The sequence below is a fragment of the Heloderma suspectum genome, chromosome 6, assembly GCF_057233095.1.
Source record: "Heloderma suspectum isolate Gila_16-S chromosome 6, 16-S_ref, whole genome shotgun sequence".
NCBI classification, from domain to species: Eukaryota; Metazoa; Chordata; class Lepidosauria; order Squamata; family Helodermatidae; genus Heloderma; species Heloderma suspectum.
Genome location: NC_139463.1, coordinates 106,868,563 through 106,888,963, shown reverse-complemented (window position 1 = coordinate 106,888,963; position 20,401 = coordinate 106,868,563). Strand labels below are relative to the sequence as shown.

The window sequence follows — 20,401 nt, the reverse complement described above, 5'->3', positions numbered from 1 at the left end:
TTACTTTTTGTTTCGCGGCCGGGGAGACGGGGCGCTTCTCCCCGGCCTGAATTTCAGCCGGGCGAAGAGGGGCGCCTCCCCCCTGGCCTGAATTTCAGCCAGGCGAGGCGGGACGCCTCCCCCCCATCGCCTGAACTTCGGGGGGAGAAGCGAAGCGCCTCCCCCCCACCGCGAAGCCAAGCTGCGAAAAGGTAAGTCCCTTTCGTACATCCCTACGGTTAGAGGAAAAAGTAGGCAATATGTGAGAACAGGTATTTACATATCTCAATCTCTATATAGTAGTTCATACAATATCTATACAATGTCGACTTGAGGTATACTGGGCTTATTTTGCTGGTGCAAGGTCTGCAGCTAGATTGTTATAGAAATGTAATGCATTTGATTCTCTGATACAGGGATGCAAGATTAAGTAGAGTTCTCTTTGCAGGCCAATGATGAAGAACTACCAGCATGTTCTTGCCTTTGCTCTTGACACTGAGGAGCTCAACAGGGATGCCAAGATATTACCAAAGATGACACTGGGTTCAAAGTTCTATAACAATTACTTCAATGAAATAACGGCCTGTCAGGCTACTCTGTGCCTACTCTTCTCAGGACAGGAGAATCTCATCAGTTACAACTGTGACAAGGAGAAGAAATGTGTGATCATCATTGGTGGCCTCACCACCCCAAACTCCATCCAGATGGCAAATGTTTTAAATCCCTACAAGATTCCACAGGTATGTGTGTTCTTATAGAATCTATGGAACCTCTGAAATTCCAGGAAAGCTCATAACAACTATAAGAGAAATATCAAATAGTAGGTCATGTTGAATAGCAAAATATATAAGAATTAACACAGCAGAAAGCATATACAGATATATAAACAATGCAAAAATATTAAAACAAATCAGAGCATTTTTAAAATAAAGGGATCACTTAATTAGCATCAATTGAAAACAACTAAAAATGCAATCTGATGCTTGTTTAGAGAGAAAAAAGTACTATAACAGCTTTCTGGGGAATGCTGGGAATTGTTGGACATTTTCTGTTTCTGTGCGCTTTGGCCATTGGATGGTATAGAAATGTAATAAATGAAATGAAATAATGATAGAAGACTACATGGAATTCCCTTTACAGGTTAATGCCGAAACACTACCAGCATATCCTTGCCTTTGTTTTTCCCATTCATGAGATCAACAGCAATGCCAAGTTGCTACCAAACATCACCCTGGGATCAAAAATCTGTGACAATGCTTTTAATCCACGGAGAGCTGTTGAAGTCACTCTGGAGCTCCTCTTCACTGCAGAAGGGAATCCCATCAATTACAGCTGTGTTAGGGAGAGGAAGTGAATGGCCATCATAATTGTTCTCATCTCCCAAAACTCCATGCAGATGGCCAATGTATTAAATACCTACAAGATCCCACAGGTATGCGTGCTCATACAGCCAGATCTACACCTCATGTCATATCGATATGATCCCATCCTGGTGACACTATATCCATTGATACCTTGTAGTGCACAAAATGATATATGTTGGGGTATTTTGGATAATACAGAATAAAAAGTGGGAAACAACACTAGACAAGCGGTATACAGAATATGTAACATGCCCCCAAAGTTGTAAGTGCACTTCAATACTGATTAAAAAAAAACATGAGTGTAGTTCTAGCCCCAGATGCATAGGGGTAACCTTTATGTATTTACCATATTTATATGCCACAGTTCTTAGTGCTGCTGACATACAGTGTAGCTTGCAAATAATTAAGGTGAGGTTATACGAATTACATATTTCCTAGATGGCATTGAAACATTTGTGGCATCTTGATTTTCTAAAACTTTTCCTGTTTCAAAAATCCATCATACAGAGGAGAAATATTTGTCTGAGCTCACTTCACCCTTCCTCTGCCAGGCTTTTCTAGCCTTGCACTTTCAGACAATGACAACCAATTTTTTGGAAGGGAGATAAAAGGAAATCCCCAAAGAACAGCACTTCTGTATCTGTGGATGCCAAAGAGTTGAGGATACCATACATTATATGTTATACTGTACGTTAAATGAAATTCCAGGGGGAAAATATCTGAAGAAAAGCAAAAGGTATGCCCTACCCTGCGCCAGCTTGTCTGGCTGAAGGGGGGGGCATTGCGGGCGGGTGGGGTGACAAGACATAAGGGCCTCTGATTGGTGCACCCCAGTCGCACCGCCAGTCGGGGAGGAGCAGGCGGAGTTGTCTTAAACTCGCCCCCCCTCCCTATCTCAGCTCTTTGGCGCGACGCAGCTATTGAGAACTAAAGACTCGCCTGGATTCGAAGAGGGATTCTTGCCTGCTGGAGACCGGCTTTGTCGTCATTCCAGCCACCTGGGCCGAGCGTGCTTCTGTGCGCCAAAAGCTTCTCTTCACGCGCGGCTATCGAGTTGCCGACACTCGCGGAGGGTCTCGCGTGCTCCAGCGCCGCTCCCTCTGGGACGGCGCCTGCTGGCCGTCAGGAGAGACAACGTTGCTTGGTGATATTGTGCTCCCCCTCCCTCCGTCCCTCCCTTGCCGGCTCTTTCTCCTCGAGCGCCTGCCGCGACCCCGGGTTGGCCGGCGGTGCAGCGGGGGCGCTCGTGCACGAGACCTCTCCTTGCCGCAGCTGGCCTTTACCCTCTGTGAGCGCCGGCTGCGGCTCCGGGTGTGCGCGCCCGGGTGAGGCGCTTTTCTCCTCCTCTCCGCAGGGGTCCGGGTGGGGTGGCGAGCACCCGCCCGCCCGCTCGCTCGCTCCCTCGCTTGCTTGGTCGTTCATTTGCCCCCCCCACTCACCTCGCCCGCCCGCTCGCCCACCCGCCTGCTCGATCACCCGCCCCCTTGCTCATTCACCCGCCCGCCCGCTCGCCCACCCGTTTGCCTGCTGGCCCGCCGGCCGGCTAACCAGCTCTTGGCCCACCTGCCGGCCGGCCTGCCTATTCGGCTGCCAGCCTCCTCCTTGGTCACCTTCCACTGGCCTCCGGTGGCTGCGGCCATGCGCTTGCGCCGCGGCGGCCTCGAAGGTGTTAGTACCAGCGAGGGGCGGCAGTGTTGCGCCTTGAGCATGGCGCCGGTGTTCGCCGGTGCTCTCGGCAGCGGTGTGCCTGCCCCCCCCCCCAGCTCGACAGCCGAGACAGCCTGGTGGGGAGGGGCGCCTGGCTGCAGAGCCAGAGGCTGGGTGTTTATACCCCAGTGGGCCTTAGTTTTTCTTTTCTTTTGGCGTCTGTGCCAATTGGTCGCCTCCCAGGGGCTTAGGACATCCTCCCCCCCCAAAAAAATAATTAAATATTTAATTAATTAAATTGTGAAGCAGCTGCGGCTGCCTGTTTGGCGCCTCCCGAGTCAGGGCGCCCTCAGCTGAGGGTGCCCGTGCTCAAGCGCGGCTCCATCGCCACTGGCAAAAAAAAAAACTTGCTGCGCCTCTTGAGCTCTTATCTCCTATCTAAACGGTAATAGGGGCGCTCCCATCTTCTATCCCTAGGCCTCTCTGTCTCGATCGGGAACTCGTATCCGCAGATCGTGAAGACTGTGGGGTGGCTGCCTGTTGCCCGGGGTGCCCAGTTGTTTACTTAATTCTTCGATAGCAGCTAAGTTTAACTCACTTTTTGCATCATGCCTCCCAAGAAGGGCCAAGGTGGTAAGAAAGGGAAGGGGAGCCGCCCCTCCCCAAAAGACTGCCGCCAAGACCCAATTCTGAGTCTGATGAGGACTCAGACCTGGTACTGGCATCAATTCTTTCTTGTCTGGAAGCTGCTGAGCGTTCCTCGGGGATCCCTCCCCCTCCCCCTGCCAGGACCCAAAAACCCTCAGTGGTCCAGCCTAAGCGAACGTGGCAGCAGACCCAACGCTCGTTGCTTCTTTCAATTTCAGCTCACCTGGACATTATTGAGGCATCCACCTCCTCTTCCTCGGCTCTTCCAGAAGGCGCACCGCCTTCAGTGGAGCTCCTCCCTTCTGTGGCCTCATCTTCCCTGGGTGCACAAGCAGCAACGCTGGTTTTTCCAGCTGCGGATCAGAGCATGCCCACGATTGATACAGGTGAGACTGCTTTGGCACCTCAATTCGCTTGGCCGGGCATGGGGCAAATCAACCCATGGGGTTGGTTGCCGTGGTTTACCCTTCAGGGTGGCCCAGTCCCACCGCTCCCACTTCCTTCAGTTACTTCAGCCCCCGCAGTTAGTACTTCCTAGCCCGTTGCCTCGGCCTCAACTCCTAGTTTAACTGCTCCGGTGGCCAGCCCACCCAGTTCATTGGGGCCTGGCACCTCATTCCCCTTACTGCTACCGGCAGGAGACGCCGCCACGTTGGCCCCTCCACTGCTTCAGCCTCATCCGCTTAACGTCGCCTCCGCCAGTGTTTGGCAGGGGCCCGCCGGTTCAGTTCGGGACCCGCTGGCTTCCCTACCTCTTCCTCTACTAGCCCCACAGTTGTCCTCGGTTGACCCATGCGCCAACCTGAGTCGAGGATCTATGCCCACAGGTGCTACTTCCTCCCCTATTGGTTTTCACTTAACCATTGCCACCAGACAAAAGATTTTGCGGAGTGAATTTACTGATGTCTTTGCCCTGCTCTTTCGCGAGCCCGAACCCAGCGACAAAGATAGGACCCGTGACCAGGATCCTGAGCGGAGCAAAGCTCGCAAGGTGCCTCGCACCTGGGCGAACTGGTTGCCAGGTTTTTTAATTTACGCTGGCATCGTCCAACAGAGATTCCCTGAGAGGGCATGGGTGCTCACCAAGTACCTTGACATAATATACAGGGCTTACACCGAATATGAAGGGAGCTCATAGCTGGCCTATGATGAGGCCTTCTGAAGGAGGGCTGCCATTGACCCCTCCATGCGCTGGGATCTGAAGGACCAGGACCTTTGGCTCCAATTCATTACCCCTTCCAGGCCAGGCTTCGGCGACAGGTCCGACAGCAGCCACATCCTGGCCAAGCTGTCGCCCGCAATAGCTGCCAGGCCTATTGCGGATCCAGGGGTTCAACACCGCTGGCTGTGCTGGGAGTTCAGCTCCAAAGTTTCCTGCTCCCAAAACCCATGCCGCTTCTGGCAGGAGTGCTCCCTTTGTGGCAGTCAACACTCCTGTTCCTCTTGCCCGAGAGCCAGAGGTTGGAGAGGTCCCCCAAGGGATGGCCGTGGTGGCAGAAAACAGGGCGGTGGGCATCATCCCCCTCCCAAAGGGCCCCAGCCCAGTTACGATTCTTCCGCTCCTTCAACTTCTAAGGCGTTACCCAAATCGTTGGGCAGCGATCTACTTAGAATGCAGCTTCACACTGGGTTTCAGGATCCCCTTTAAGGGTCTGCGCAAGCCGTATTTGACGGGTAACCACAGGTCTGTTCTTAGCATGCAGCGCTTGGTGCAAGATAAAATTAACTAGGGATGGACGAAAGGGACTTACTTTGACCCGCGGCTTGCTTCGCGGTGGGGGGGAGACGCTTTGCTTCTCCCCCCGAAGTTCAGGCGAGGGGGGGGAGGCGCCCCGCCTTGCCCGGCCGAAATTCAGGCCGGGGAGGAGCGCCCCGTCTACCCGGCCGCGAAAAAAAAAAGGAAAGTAAAAAAACCCAACACACCCGTGATAGGCTACGTAACGATTTACGTAGCCTATCACGGCTAGATTTCCAAAGTCAACCGTGATAGGCTATGTAAATCGTCATGTAGCCTATCACGGGTGACTCTGGGGAAAAAAAAAGCGTGTATGCAATTGGCGGAGCCCATGGGGCGCCGCCATTTGCGTTCCTTAGTTTGGCACATCTAGTCTACGTAAAGATTTACGTAGACTACGGCTAAAATAAGGGCAACGCAAATAGCATTGCCCTTATTTTTGCCGTAGTCTACGTAAATCTTTACGTAGACTAGACATGCCAAACTAAGGAATGCAAATGGCGGCGCCCCATGGGCGCCGCCATTTGCGTACGTGCTTTTTTTTTTTTCAAAGTCACCTGTGATAGGCTACGTGACGATTCACGTAGCCTATCACGGCTGACTTTGGAAATCTGGCCGTGATAGGCTACGTAAATCATTACGTAGCCTATCATGGGTGTGTGTTTGGGTTTTTTTACTTTCCTTTTTTATTTTGCAATGGCGGTGGCGGCAGCTGGTCAGAAGACTGGCTGCTGCCCCTGCCCCTGCTGAACCGCTGCCGAACCGCTGCCAGGACCCGCTGCCGAGAGGGACATTCGCAGGAGGTAAGCCCCATCCCGGGGGGGGGGGCGGCAGAGAATTTCCCCACCAATTTCGGGGGGTCGAACGCTTTGGCATTCGGCCTCCCGGAGATTCGTCGAGAGATTCTCCGTCATCCCTAAAATTAACAAAGAAGTTCAGTCAGGTCAGGTCATCGGCCCCTTTTCCTTGCCCCCGCTACCCAACCTGCAGATTTCCCTTTGGGAATTATCCCCAAGAAATCGCCTGGTAAGTTCAGGTGGATTCATGACCTCTCTTTCCCCAAGGGCCAGTCGGTTAACGATGAAATCCCAGATTCCCTATGTTCCGTGCGTTATACGTCCTTTGACCCTGCGGTAGCCATGATAAGAGCCCTGGGCCGTGGGGCATTGATGGGCAAGTGTGATATCAAATCCGCTTTTTGCATTTTGCCTATCAATCCTCTGGATTTTGATTTGCTGGGATTGTCCTTCTAGGACAAATTTTACATCGACCGCACCCTCCCTATGGGATGCTCCATCTCTTGAGCCATGTTTGAAATGTTTAGTACCTTTCTGGAATGGGCCATACGGGATAAGACGGGCTGCGGCAATGTGGTCCACTATTTGGGTGACTTCCTGTTTGCTGGACCCGGGGATGGCAGTCAATGCTCTGACCTGATTAAGGCATTCATATCCCTTTCCTCAGATTTAGGTGTACCTTTGGCACATGAGAAGATAGAGGGCCCAGCTGTTACTTTGGCTGTAGTGCATGTCATTAATACATTATCCTCCAGAAAACAAAGGGTCATGGAGTTAGTTAGAGCATTTACCCTCCAATGCCTATGCCACAACATATGGTTCCACACCCGCCATGTGCCGGGTCTGGGGAACCCTGTAGCTGATGATTTGTCATGAAACCAGATCGACAGGTTCCGTGCATTGGCTCCGTGGGCACGTCTGCTGCCAGACCCCATGCCAGATGAACTGTGGGAGATTGGCGCTCTCAAGTCGAACATGCTATCCTGAATTCTATAGCCCCCAGCACTAGAGCTGCCTACGAGAGAGCAGGTAGGGAGTTTGGCGCCTTCAGGTACAGACTTCAGTTGCAGGATGTGTGGCCCTTACCTGTGGACCACTTGTTACAATTCTGTGTACATCTGCATAACAAGGGACTGTCTGCTAGGACCATTTCGGGGAGGCTTGCCTCTTTGGCCTTCTGGGCCAAAGTGCGAGGGGTGGAGGACTCCACCTCAGATTTCCGAATTAGGAGGGCTGTGCAAGGCTGGGCACGGATGTCTCCCGCCCCGCCAGACTCCAGGCATCCTTTGTTGCCAGTTATTCTTATAGGGCTTCGGGCATTGTGGCCCTCCATTTGCTCTTCTCCATACGAAGCCTCCCTTTTTCACGCTGCAGCTTTAACAGCCTTTTTTGGGGCCCTCAGGATTTCAGAACTGGTCTGGGCATCCAAATCCGACACCACGGGGAGGGCCTTGAGGTACTCTGATATCCAGATCCATCCTAGCCTGATTCACCTCCATATTTGACGTTCAAAAACTGATCAGTCAGGCAAGGGAGCATTAACCAGGCCCAGGCTGACGAGTTATGCCCTGTCAGGGCCTTGCGGGCTTTCATTGGGCACTGCGGGGCGAGGGAGGGTCCCCTATTTTGCCATGCTGACGGTTCACCACTGACAAAGTTCCAATTTGGGGCAGTCACTAAGTCAGCCTTGACCACACTGGGTCTGAGGCATTATCGTTTCGGGACTCACTCATTCCCTATTGGGGCGGCCTCTATGGCAGCTGCCATAGGTTTTTCATCCAAGCAAGTGAAGGCGGTAGGGAGATGGCGCTCCAGGGCCTTCCGCTCTTACATTCGCAAGTTGCCTGATGCTTCATGATGATTCTCTTCACCTTCCCCAATGTTTTATTTAGATGGGATTCGACCGACGCCGGTACGGGTGCTCATTTGTGGGCACAGTATGGTTTTTTGGGCTGCCCGCAGAGCTTCTACGTCGGCCTTTGGATCCCGGCTGCAGTTTCCCCAACAGGTGGCGATACAATGTCTCAGCTGACGGGGTATGCGATGGGACGGTCTTCTCCCCACACTCTTTCAACGAGGTTTGGTCAGTTTCCCTCCACAGGTCCTGTTGTTGCACCTAGGAGGGAACGACCTGGGCTACAAGCCTGGAAAGGGCTTGATAGAGCAGGCGTTGGCTGATATGCGGACGATCCAACATCGCTGGCCGGGGGTGACCATATTATGGTCCTCAATGCTTCTGAGAATCATGTGGAGGGTGCAGAGCAATGCGGCCATGGAACGGGCCCGGCGCAAGGTGAATAGAGAACTGGCACGTGGGTTGTCAGAGCATGGTGACGGTTGCATCAACCACCAAGGAATCCATTGGACTAGGAGGGAGCTTTACAGGCAGGATGGCGTCCACCTGTCAGACATAGGGAATGACTTATTTTTGTCCGATCTGCAAAGGGGCCTGCGGGAAGTTCTTCTGCGCAGGTGGGGGGAGTTTCACAAGCAATAGGCTTGTGACTCCTGTGGCGGCTAGGACAGGCAAAACAGAAAAGGGAGTAGGAATGGTGTGCAGGCAGAGGCGCCTTATGGTGACAGGTGATTCCTGAGGCCCCCCGAACGGGTTGTGCGGCTCGGCGGGGGGATAAGGGTTGTCTGAGAGACCAACCCTCCTCACTCACCCAGGTGTTGTGCGGCACCGGGTTGGGGGTGACACCGGAAGTTCTACCTCCCCCAGAAGGGGCAGTCCGGAGGGATGGCGAGATCACCGCCACCCCTCAGGCTGGGTATGTTTTCACCCAAGAAGTGCCAGCTAGCCGCTGACACAGTTAGATGCCCGTCCTAGTTACCCCTTTGCAAATATTTCAATAAATGTGGCCCAATTTTCAACCCAAGCTTGTTGTCTGTGTCTTTTTTGACCCATCTCCGCTTGCAACTGAAGCCAATTACTGTGATATGGAAAAAAGTAAATATCTGTTGTCTAGCACAATGGAACCTGTTACGTTTAACACATCAGAAATTTACTGTGAATACCTCCCAACTCAGACAAGCCTTTGAGGCTAATCTTTCAGCTTAAGGACTTTGCCTCTTGTTTATGATCGACACATTGTCAAAGTTTGATTTATTTGATAGAACAATATTCGTTTGGCTCTAAGCTGTATTTGGTTGCTTAATAAACTTGATTTGTATTTGGCTATGGTATTTAGAGAATTAAAGAATTCCTAACATGTTTTAGTATTCCAATAGATTTGTCTGAATGCTGTCAATGCTCAGTTAAAGAACAGATATTGACTATGTTTTCCCTGGTTCTGAAGGGCCTTGAGGATTGGGGGAAGGTAATTATTTGCCCTGTAATTATCAAAATCACTATTATAGAATTCTGCTGTTTTGGAAGTTTCCCTGCTAGCAGATGCTGCTGCCAACAATGAACACACACACACACACACACACACACACACACGTGCACAGAGAGAGAGAGAGAGAATAAAACTCAGTATGTTCTGTTCAACATAGTCTATAAAGGGTTATTTCTAACCACCATTTGCCAGAGAGATTTGGGTGGTTACATGAGGCAGGCAAGGCTATTTCGGGGGAGCTGTGATACCCCATTAGACTGAAGAACCTGGCTGGAACGCAGACATTGGCAATGTTTCTTCATGGTTGTGCATTATTTTCCATAGCTTCAATCAAGAAAAATCCAGATCATAGTTACACTGGTAATCGTGTAGGTGAAAATGCAGGTAAACAGCCAGGGTTGTGGCAGAAATTTGCTGTCATTCAGAGTTGTTTTTGTAGTACTCTGCCTCCTTTATACTTTCAGCAGGAGTTTGAACTCCATGTGCATTCAGCAGCCAAAAGTTCAACATAATTTCCTCCGCTCTAGAAATAATATTGTCATTGGGGAATTTGTTTCCCTTGTACTTGCTGAAGCTCCCTTATTTTCCTTCACAGCAGTCCCAGATCTCTCCCGAGATTCATGGTAAGTAGTTCTTTATTCTTTTTAGACGTTGTATTCATCATGGAATAATGGCATTTAGATCATTCTAGCTCAGCCATTGATGCACAGCAAGTGATGATTGCAGCATGTAGCAATGTTATCCATGTTTGAATGTGGCCATCAGAGAGATCTAACACCCGAGGTATACTATCAAATCACATCAAGTTCAGAGAGGCTGTCAGCGAGTGCTCACACGTTCATCCATCTTTTATCAAGTGTACAGCACTCAAGTCAAGGGAGAAGTGAAGCGATGTGCATGGATCAGTGAACCAACCCTAATTCTTCAGGACTGTAGGTTATTCACTCCAGTGTAGAAGTCAATCAGTTAGAGTAAGAAGTAGGCATGATGCCAAAATAGGTATTTGCAAATCCCCATTTATACAGTTTACTTGGGCTTGAAGTATGCACCACTGATTTTTCTGCTGCAGGGTCTGCAGCTTGAATGTTATAGAAACACAATGCATTTGATTCTCTGATGCAAGGGTGTAAGACTATGTGGAGTTCTGATTGCAGGGTAATGACGAAAAACTACCAGCATGTCCTTGCCTTTGTTTTTGCCATTGAGGAAATCAACAAGGATTCAAAGATATTACCCAACACAACACTGGGTTCAAAGGTCTATGACGATTATTTCAATGAAATAACGGCCTCTCACGCCACTCTGCGCCTACTCTTCATGGGACAGGAGGATCTCATCAATTACAACTGTGACAAGGAGAAGAAGCTCGTGGTCAGCATTGGTGGGCTCACTTCCCCAAACTCCATTCAGATGGCAAATATTTTAAATACCTACAAGATTCCACAGGTATGTGTGTTCTCATAGAATCTATAAAACATTTGAAACTCCAGGAAAGCTCATAACAACCATAAGATAAATATCAAATACTAGGTAATACTGAAGAGCAAAATGTTATCAAGATTAACACGGATATATATTTGTGTGTGTGAATATATTATATAAATTAACAGATATATTAACAAAGCAATAATATTAAAACCAATCAGAACAATTATTTTAAATAAAAGGATCAATCAATTATAATCACTTAAAAACATGGTGCAATCTTATGCATGTTTAGACAGATAAATGTCATATAATGGCTTGTTGGAGAATGTTTGGAGTTGTAGGACCTTTTTTCTGTCTAAACATCCATAGGAATGAGCTCTTAGTTGAAATGCCTGAGTAGCAAAAATATTTTATAACTCTGACCATGCCCCACCGAAGAAAATCATTTACAGCATTGCGTCTACAACGCATTCCTTCTGCGTTTCTGCAGGGAAGATTTGACAACATCCCAGTCCATCAGAGACTTTGTATCTGCTTGTCTGAGGAGGCTGAGTATGTCCCCCATTACTTATTAAGTTGTCCCCTCTATGGCCATCGTAGGCATAAATTTCTTGCCATCATTCTCCAGTGACTGTCAAACGGACCTCCCTTAGAACAGATATGTGTTCTTTCTGGCACTGGTGCTTTTACCACTGCCCAGGTAGCAAAATTTGCCTTGGCATCAAGGAAATACATAGCAAAGTCCAAACAGCCTAGTGGGGACCATTTTGTTGGATGTGTGAATTTATGTATATAGAAATAAGTGACTGTAGACTGTTTTTTTCCCCTTTTTTAATATATATTGTGATGGCCTATGGCTTTAAGCTATTTCTACTGAAATCTATCTATTTATTTCTACTGATCTATCTATCTATCTATCTATCTATCTATCTATCTATCTATCTATTTCTACTGATAAGCAAAACCCCTAAGTACACTTCTGACCTGCAATATTACAGTCCCACACCTGTTCATTACTCAAATAAACTTTTGGCCCAAGTGTTAGGCCTTTAAATCAGCATTCCTTCTTTGGATACCATCCAGGTCAACTTGACCATTATATTTATGCCAGTTACTCAGAATTCATTGTGAACCTGCTTGTGCATCTATGTTTTCTACTCTTTAATACAGTTTAATACAATACGTACTGTTTTGCATTTTCAAATTCTTAATAATCTATCATTAATATTTAGCATTTGCATTTCATAATAAGACATCTTATATTGTTTTAAAACAGGTAGATTAGCATTTTTTCAATAATCTTCCCAGAAAATCCAATAAAGCAAAGTCAGCTCTTTGCTAAAATCCATGACAAGCTGTGTCTAGAGTTGCATGTCAACCACCCACTCAAGTGTGTTGCCCAGGAAATGCATATTTATAACTGAAAGACAGTTGTTTACAACCCTTGGGGTCAATACAACTAACTGCAGAAGCAGATCCAGATGAGTAGCTGTGTTATTCTGATCGGGCAAAAACAAGGAAGAATATTCCGGCACTTTAAAGAATGAAGGAGTGTTTGGGGCATACGTTTTCAATGAACTGTTCTCCTCAGTTTGTGCCTCTGTCTGTATTCATGTCTGTGAACTGAGGCAGAATCAGTACTGGACACAGCAACCACAACCCCCTCAAAGACAAGCCTACGTTGGTGCTGCACCAAGTAACAGACTGGCTGGGGCAGAAAGAGATCAGCTCCTTCCCACTTGCTCACCCCTTTCACAGTATGAAGTCCAGCTTGGAGAGAATGTCCAGGGTGACGTCCTGTATGATAGCATATTTATTAGGGAGCAGCCTTTTGTTTCATAATGACTCTCAAGAACTGATGGCAAGTTGTCAGGACAAGTCAATACACCTTACCTGGGGAAGGACACAAATAGGGAATAAACTTTATTCTCCCTTCCTCCCAAATGATGAGACCAAATCACATCACCTCTGCCAAAATGGTTTTGAATAATTCCTGCAGATTTCTTGGACTGGTGGAGCAAAACCTCCTCTAGTCTACCTTCATTCAGTTCTACTTAATTCCAGCCCCAGAGTTCAGTCCAACATGATTTCTTCATATTATATTTCTTCCTCTTAGCTCAGTTATGGCACCCTTGATCCAACGTTGAGTGATAAAACTCAGTTCCCTAATTTGTTTCGGATGGCTCCAAATGAAACTCCACAGTATGATGGGATTATTCAGTTACTGAACCATTTTGGGTGGAATTGGATTGGCCTCTTAATATCAGATGATGACAGTGGAGAACACTTTCTGAAAACTCTGCAACCAAAGCTTTTCCAGAGCGACATTTGCATTGCTTTGACACAAGTGATTCCAAGAATGAAGAGCTATACATTTTCTAAGTCCCTTAGAAAAAACCTGGCAAGGATAGGTTCTACTCTATCACAGCACAGCATCAATGTGACACTTGTCAGTGGGGATGGCCATTCTATGGAGGGTTTACGAGTACTTCTAGAAGCATTGGAATGGACAATGGAGCAACCAGTGGAGAAGGTTTGGGTTGTGACTGCTCAGTGGGATGTCACAGCTATTTTCCCTTGGAGTAGATTCACAGGAAAATCACTCAATGGCACACTGTCCTTCTCACTTCACACAAATGTTGTGCCAGGATTTCAGGGGTTTCTTGAGGCCATAAACCCTTTCAAGTCTTCATTGTATTTCATCTTTCAGTTCTGGTTCACTGCATTCCACTGTTCACTCCCCCTGAATAACCTGTATATAACAGATACAAAGACCTGCACTGGGGAAGAGAAACTAGGGAGCCTCCCTAGCCATTTGTTTGAAATAGGAATGTCTGGCCAGAGCTACAATATCTACAATGCTGTTTATGCTGTCGCACATGCTCTCCATACCTTGTATTCAACAAGAGCCAAGCAAAGAGCAATCTGGAATCACGAGAGACAGAATCCCTGGGAAGTTCAGCCCTGGCAGGTAAGACATGACTCCTGTTAATTGCCAGTCAAACTATAATGAACAACTTACAGTGCAATTCTATACATGAGTGTTACATGTATGCCTGCCTGTCTGCAGCACAGAAGTCACTGGTATGTGCTCTATGAACTAAGCTACTGGCCATTGGGGAACACGATTGTACCCTTGAGACCAAGGTAGCTGACATGATGGGACCTTTGGGACTAAAACTGAAAGTTGCACCTAAGAGCTCCTTGGGCAGATCCCCCAAGGGATTTCCTGTGGGATATCCTACAGTTCTTAGCTGTAATACTATATATCCTTCCTTCAAGATAGAGATTTATGAAGTTTGGAGTTGTATTCATGGGAAATTTTGAAGTTGTATTTATGAAGTACAAAAACTTACACATTCACACTTTGGTGGCATTTGCAGTGTGGCAAAATGGTTCCCAATGTCCAAAGGAAATAACAGGAAATTCCAGTGAAATAACAAGCCAGTTTTGGAGGTTTGATCTTATGTGTAACCCACTTTCTCCTCCAATCTAGCTCCATTCTTTTCTGAGAAATATCCACTTTAACAATAGTGCTGGGGAAGGCATATTTTTTGATGAGAATGGGGATGTGGCATCTGGATATGATATCCTCAATCTGGTCACGTTCCCCAACCAGTCCTTCCAGAGGGTCCGAGTTGGAAGGATGGACTCCAAAGCTCCTGATGGGGAAATGTTCACCATAAGTGGAAGTACCATTGTGTGGAATCACAAGTTTATGGAGGTACACTGTTGTTGTTGTTGTTGTTGTTGCTGTTGCTGTTTTGATATCTGAACTATACAGTTTTGGCACTAAGTTGAACAGGAAGATGTTGTCCATGTACTTCAGAATCCAAAGCTGATATATACCCATTGAAGTTCTTGAGTGGACCTACCCTCCTATACCAATGGCAAACAAGCAAGCCCCCCATTGATAGAGGATGCCAAGTGAACGAACAATGTTATCAAGCAGAAGCATTGCTTGGTCTCAGTTATGCTTTCCTGTATCTTTTCTCTGTATGTGCTGTTGGTGCAAGATTGACCCTTTCCTTCCTGTCTATCAACATACCAATGTTCTCTGGATATTGGGCTGTGCTTTATGGGAAATGTTTCCTGGGGTAGAAATCAGTACGATTGCATTCCACTCTGTTTACACGTGTATTTTTGGATTGTGTTTGTGCAAAGAGATCGTAGGGGACAATCACTTATCATGAGGAGAAAGCAGGTTGTTTCCATCATAGCAGATGTGATTTCTTCTGGATACTTTTAGATTATTCCATATGCCACATGTGTTGAGAGCTGCCACCGTGGATACAACAAGATTGTTCAGCAGGGAAAACAAGTTTGTTGCTACAATTGCCTTAAATGTCCTGAAGGAATGATCTCAATGCAGATTGGTGAGTGAAAGAATGACGTTACATGGGGGGAAATTCCAGAGCTTTGGGACTAGTCAAAATCCGTTCACCTTACCCTACACTGAATGTATGAATGATTTTATTAACATCCTCCTTTTATTAACATCTGAACTGGGGCAGCCAATGAAATGCCCTTTTGCTTCATCCAGCCAGAGAATGTTCACCCACTAGAATTTCACTTTAGGTTCTTGTACCAGAGAAAGAAAACACAAATAAGTGTTGTATGCGTGTGGTATATTGTCAGAAAGTTAATGTTTTAGGACTAGGTGATGTTCAAATAATTCCCTCTGAAAAATCCTTGATGACTTTGCTGGATTCAGTGCCTGCAAGCATTTATTGTCCTCCCATCCTCCTAGGATTAGATTCCTTTTCTTGAAAAGTGGCAGTGAGATAATGAGTGATGAAAGGATCATATCTCATAGGCTGCACAGGAGAAAAATGATGCTGTTGGACAAAGTTTACACCAGCTCCTAAAGCCCTTGAAGTAAGTGTGCCTCCTACAGGATCTGGGCTTTTGTCTCCTGGCAGTAATTTTCTTGTTTCACCAGGGATCACCTTCTATTTTCCAGGCTTCCACTGAGCCTTCTACTGGATGCTACTCTATCCACCTTCCCCAAAGAGTTAAAGTTAAAATGTACTCATTTTAGTTAAAATGTACTCATCGAAGGAGGATGTGGTAGCCAGTGGGGCATCTAAGTGCGAAGAAATTATGTTATATTAAGCAGTATATAAGTACAATAAAGACATTGAAGAATTAATAAAATAATAAATAAATCCTGGATGCAAGGAGAACTAAACTGGGTTCCTTCTTGAGGTGGACAGGGGCAGCATCAGATCTGCTCACAACAATTCATGCCAGGATAAATGAGCATTCTTGCTTCACATTCTTGCCCCATCCCTACAAGGTGCTGAAAGATTTAGTGCAGTTTATTTACTAAGGAACAAAGTCCAAAAGCTCACTTCCCAAACAAAAAATAAGCTACTCATTCAAGAAACAAGGTAACTTGGCATCTGACAGAGTGTGTTACACTCAGAATATTTCACGTGTAAGAAAAAGATACAAACGCTTTTATAAATATAATCTACTATTTCCATTTCCATCACCTTGTAAAGTTCACTTCTCATTTTGGGCAAGTTTCATATATCGCTGATGCTAATTAGTTTATGAGCGAACTTACACTGAATGAATTTGTTATTTCCTTGGAAAGTAACGAATTCAGCCATGTCAGTTGGGATGAGAGATCCCTTTTAAAATGAGGTCTTTTTCCATGTATACATGTTTTCCTGCAGGCATGAGTACATCTCGGGACCTGTGGTTTGGAATCACGAAGTGCAGCATGATCAGCCACATCATGTACTCTCTTTCTGACTGGTTGTGTGCGCATGGACAGCCTGATTGATGTGATGTTAATGTGCCATTGCCTATTGCTGGTATATGGAGGAGAGGAGAAGATGGACCCACAGAGTCCTTCTCCTCCTCATTTTGGGGCCAGAGCTGCAGCAGAGGCAGTTATGATCAGGGCAGCAGAAGTGGACACATTGGATCATTCAAGTGTTCAACCAACCAACTCAGTGTGTGTGCAAAAGTGGTGTTGTTTAGGGTGTTGTTTAGATGCAGGTTGCACATGCTCCAAAGCTTGTAATCAATTCCAAACTTAATAGCAAATTCATAATACCTCAATCCAGGCTTGCTAAATGGACAAGGTTTGACTAACACATTATGAAATTTGGCGCATATTAATCCAAATGTAAAAGTTAAAACTTAACTTCATAATTTTCCATTTACTATTGTCATAGCATCCATTATCAAGGAATAAGATATATCTTTGTCTAACAGTGATGCCCCCAGAACCCCAGCAGCTGTCTCTCCTGAAAATTGGGAGAAAGGGGGAAAAATGCTCCAAAACAGACTTTATTTATTTATTTATTTATTTATTGCATTTATACCCCACCTTTTTTCCTCTTGCAAGGAACCCAAGGTGGCTTACATTATCCTCCTTCTCTCCATTTTATCCTCACAACAACAACCCTGTGAGGTGGGTTGGGCTCAGAGTCTGTGACTGACCCAAAGTCACCCAGTGAGCTTCCATGGCTGAGTGGGGACTAGAACCCAGATCTTCCAGCTCCTAGTCCAACACTCTTGCCACTACACCACACTGGCTCTCCCTGTGTGGTGCAGTAACTTTATGGTTACTGTCATAGAACCCTCATTCCTAGAGTATCCCAAGAGTGCTTGAACATTCCTGCCTACTTTGTAGGATGCACTGGGGCTCCTCCAGGAATGAGACTTGTATGGCATGAGCCATAGAGCTTGTGCCTTGAGCATTCCTTTCCTTTTTCTTTTTTCTTTTTGGCCGATTGGAAAACATGCTGCTGCTGCAAGACCAAGGTCTGCTCTGCTGGGGTGGGTATGTGTGTGTGTGTGAGTGAGAGAGAGAGAGAGAGAGGGAGAGGGAGAGAGGTGTCTGTGCACACGTGTGGCCCCTGCCAATCCAGAAGACACCTGATGCAGACTTTGGGGCCAATCTGTTGTGTACTCCCCATGTTGTACAACATCAAATGGATGTTCGGATTGATGCCATGAAGTTGAAAGTTTCCAGTTAAACTTGTAGACTATTGATATTTTTTTGAAATTCTGAGTCTTTGCTTACTAATTCCAGATGCAGAGCAATGCGAGAAATGCCCAGAAGATCGGTATCCAAATGAGAAGCAGGACCAATGCATCCCCAAAAGTGTCACCTTCTTATCCTATGGAGAATTCTTCGGAATCGTTATGACTTGCTTTGCGCTCTTCTTTTCTGGGAGCACAATCGTAGTGATGGGGATTTTCATTCTGCAGTGCGACACTCCCCTTGTGAAAGCCAACAACAGGAGCATCACAGGTGCACTGCTCATCTCCCTGCTGCTCTGCTTTCTCTGCTCTTTCCTTTTCATTGGCTGGCCTGGGAAGTTGACCTGCCTTCTGCGGCAAACGATATTTGGAATCATCTTTTCTGTTGCAGTTTCTTGTGTCTTGGCCAAAACCATCACAGTCGTCCTGGCCTTCATAGCCACTAAGCCAGGAAATAAGATGAGGAAGTGGGTAGGGAATAAGCTGGCAGGCTCAGTCATCATTTCCTCTTCTCTCATTCAAACTGGTATCTGTGCGATGTGGCTGGCAACCTCTCCTCCCTTCCCAGCCTTTGACAAGCACTCCCAGATGGGTCAGATCATAGTGCAATGCAGTGAAGGCTCAGACCTCATGTTCTATATAGTCCTAGCATACATGGGGATTTTGGCCCTCATCAGCTTCACTGTGGCTTTTGTTGCCAGAAAGTTGCCTGACACTTTCAATGAAGCCAAGTTGATCACCTTCAGTATGTTGGTGTTTTGCAGTGTGTGGGTGTCCTTTGTCCCCACCTACCTGAGCACCAAGGGCAAATACATGGTGGTTGTGGAGATCTTCTCCATCTTGGCTTCTAGTGCCGGCTTATTGGGCTGCATCTTTCTCCCCAAGTGCTACATCATTATACTGAGGCCCAGTCTAAACACGAGAGAGCAACTAGTAAGAAAAAGGAATGTCCAGCTTGACTGATCAGAAGTTTCCGTCTTGAGCCATTTCACTTCTGGATAAAACTGCATTGAAAGGAGTCCTTCTATTCATTCCCATGTTAGTACACCACACTACACCACACTGAGAGCCAGTGTGGTGTAGTGATTTGAGTGTTGGGCTGGGAATTGGGAGGGCCGGGTTCTAGTCGCCACTTGGCCATGGAAGCTCACTGGGTGATTTTGGGCCAGACACAGACTCTCAGCCTAACCTACCTTGCAGAGTTGTTGTTGTGAGGATAAAATGGAAAGGAGGAGGATTATGTACACTGCTCTGCATTACTTGGAGGAAAAAAGATGATATATAAATGCAGAAATAAATAAATAAATAACTGCAGTAAGAAATGAGAAATAATTCCTATATTAGTAGTGAGAGACATCAAACAGTTAGGTACTCATTTCATTCCATTATCTTATTCTACTTTCCATCCTCATCCAAGGAGAAGATCAACCTAAAGGACACTCAGACATGAATCAGTTAAAATCTGGCCACAACCTTATTGCTTGCAGCTTGGAATAGATTTGGCAGGGAGCAGAAGGCATGAATTCATTATATCCACATAAGAGATAGGGTGGAAATGCCTGGTATAACCTTTCCCTCAGAAGCGTTTACCATTTGTGAGTTTCATGCAAAGAAGATATGGCTTGGATATAGATACATATAGTCTATACAATATATTGTGAGTTATTATGGAAATAAATCTTCAGGTTGCAGTTATTGTTATGTAACATATTTAGAACTTACACGAATGTTGTTGGTGTTCATGATGATGTATATTTATGTAAGACTTCTTTATAATAATTCAAATAACATTGTATCTATTGCTTTGTTGATTGTTTATGACTGTGATTCTTAGGGCACAATCCTCTCAAGATAGTTGGCAGCCTTCAAGCTCGGAGACTACCAACCATCCTATACTGGGCAGATGGAGCATGTTTTTGTGCATCTAGCCATGGCTTCAGGGAGCGGGGGGAAGGGGCCAGAGAGATCATAGTCCAAACTGTCTAAAGGGGCTTCCGCGGTCCCCTCCCTGCCCCCAGGACTGCCCCCTTTTCACCCTCTCTGCGCTCCATTCCCAAACATGGAGAAGCAGCTGGTGTGGAGAGAACCGCACCGACTACGAAGGGACAGGGGAGGGGAGCACAGTTTCTGGAAACCGAAAATCCTATGGCCATCTAGACAGTGTCTAATAGCCATAGGATTACTCTCTTAGTGACTCTTAACAGTATTTTAATGACTTTTAATGTCAATGAATAAATGGTATCTTATGCCCATCAATATGTGTATTTACTTATTGTGTTTTATTAGTAACAGAAGTAATGTTGTGAAACAACTTAAGACAGATATTTGCAGGGAAGATAGGGGATTTGGTGTCAGGCTTCCCTTTATGACCTGGACCCCCTTCAGGAACTCTTGCCTCCTTAAGAGTCCAACCTGCCTTCTTTTACCTTCCCCTTTCCAATAAAATGGGGTTTAGAT

The 20,401-nt window shown here is 46.5% G+C and overlaps 1 protein-coding gene across 1 annotated transcript; it reads left to right on the top strand.

The window, feature by feature from the left end:
• Positions 1-13,409: 13,409 nt before the first annotated feature.
• On the top strand, positions 13,410-18,907 carry LOC146342329 (vomeronasal type-2 receptor 26-like). The gene is made up of 4 exons (XM_084807800.1): positions 13,410-13,910; positions 14,436-14,663; positions 15,189-15,315; positions 17,994-18,907. The coding sequence occupies exons 1-4, from the start codon at positions 13,410-13,412 to the stop codon at positions 18,905-18,907; spliced, it is 1,770 nt and encodes a 589-aa protein (XP_084663926.1).
• The last annotated feature ends 1,494 nt before the right edge of the window (positions 18,908-20,401 follow it).

Coding starts and splice junctions, on each gene's coding strand:
- LOC146342329 (XM_084807800.1), top strand. CDS start 13,410: ATGGAGGGTTTACGAGTACTTCTAGAAGCATTGGAATGGACAATGGAG. Junction 13,911..14,435: donor GGGAAGTTCAGCCCTGGCAG/GTAAGACATGAC, acceptor CCTCCAATCTAG/CTCCATTCTTTTCTGAGAAA. Junction 15,316..17,993: donor AATGATCTCAATGCAGATTG/GTGAGTGAAAGA, acceptor TACTAATTCCAG/ATGCAGAGCAATGCGAGAAA.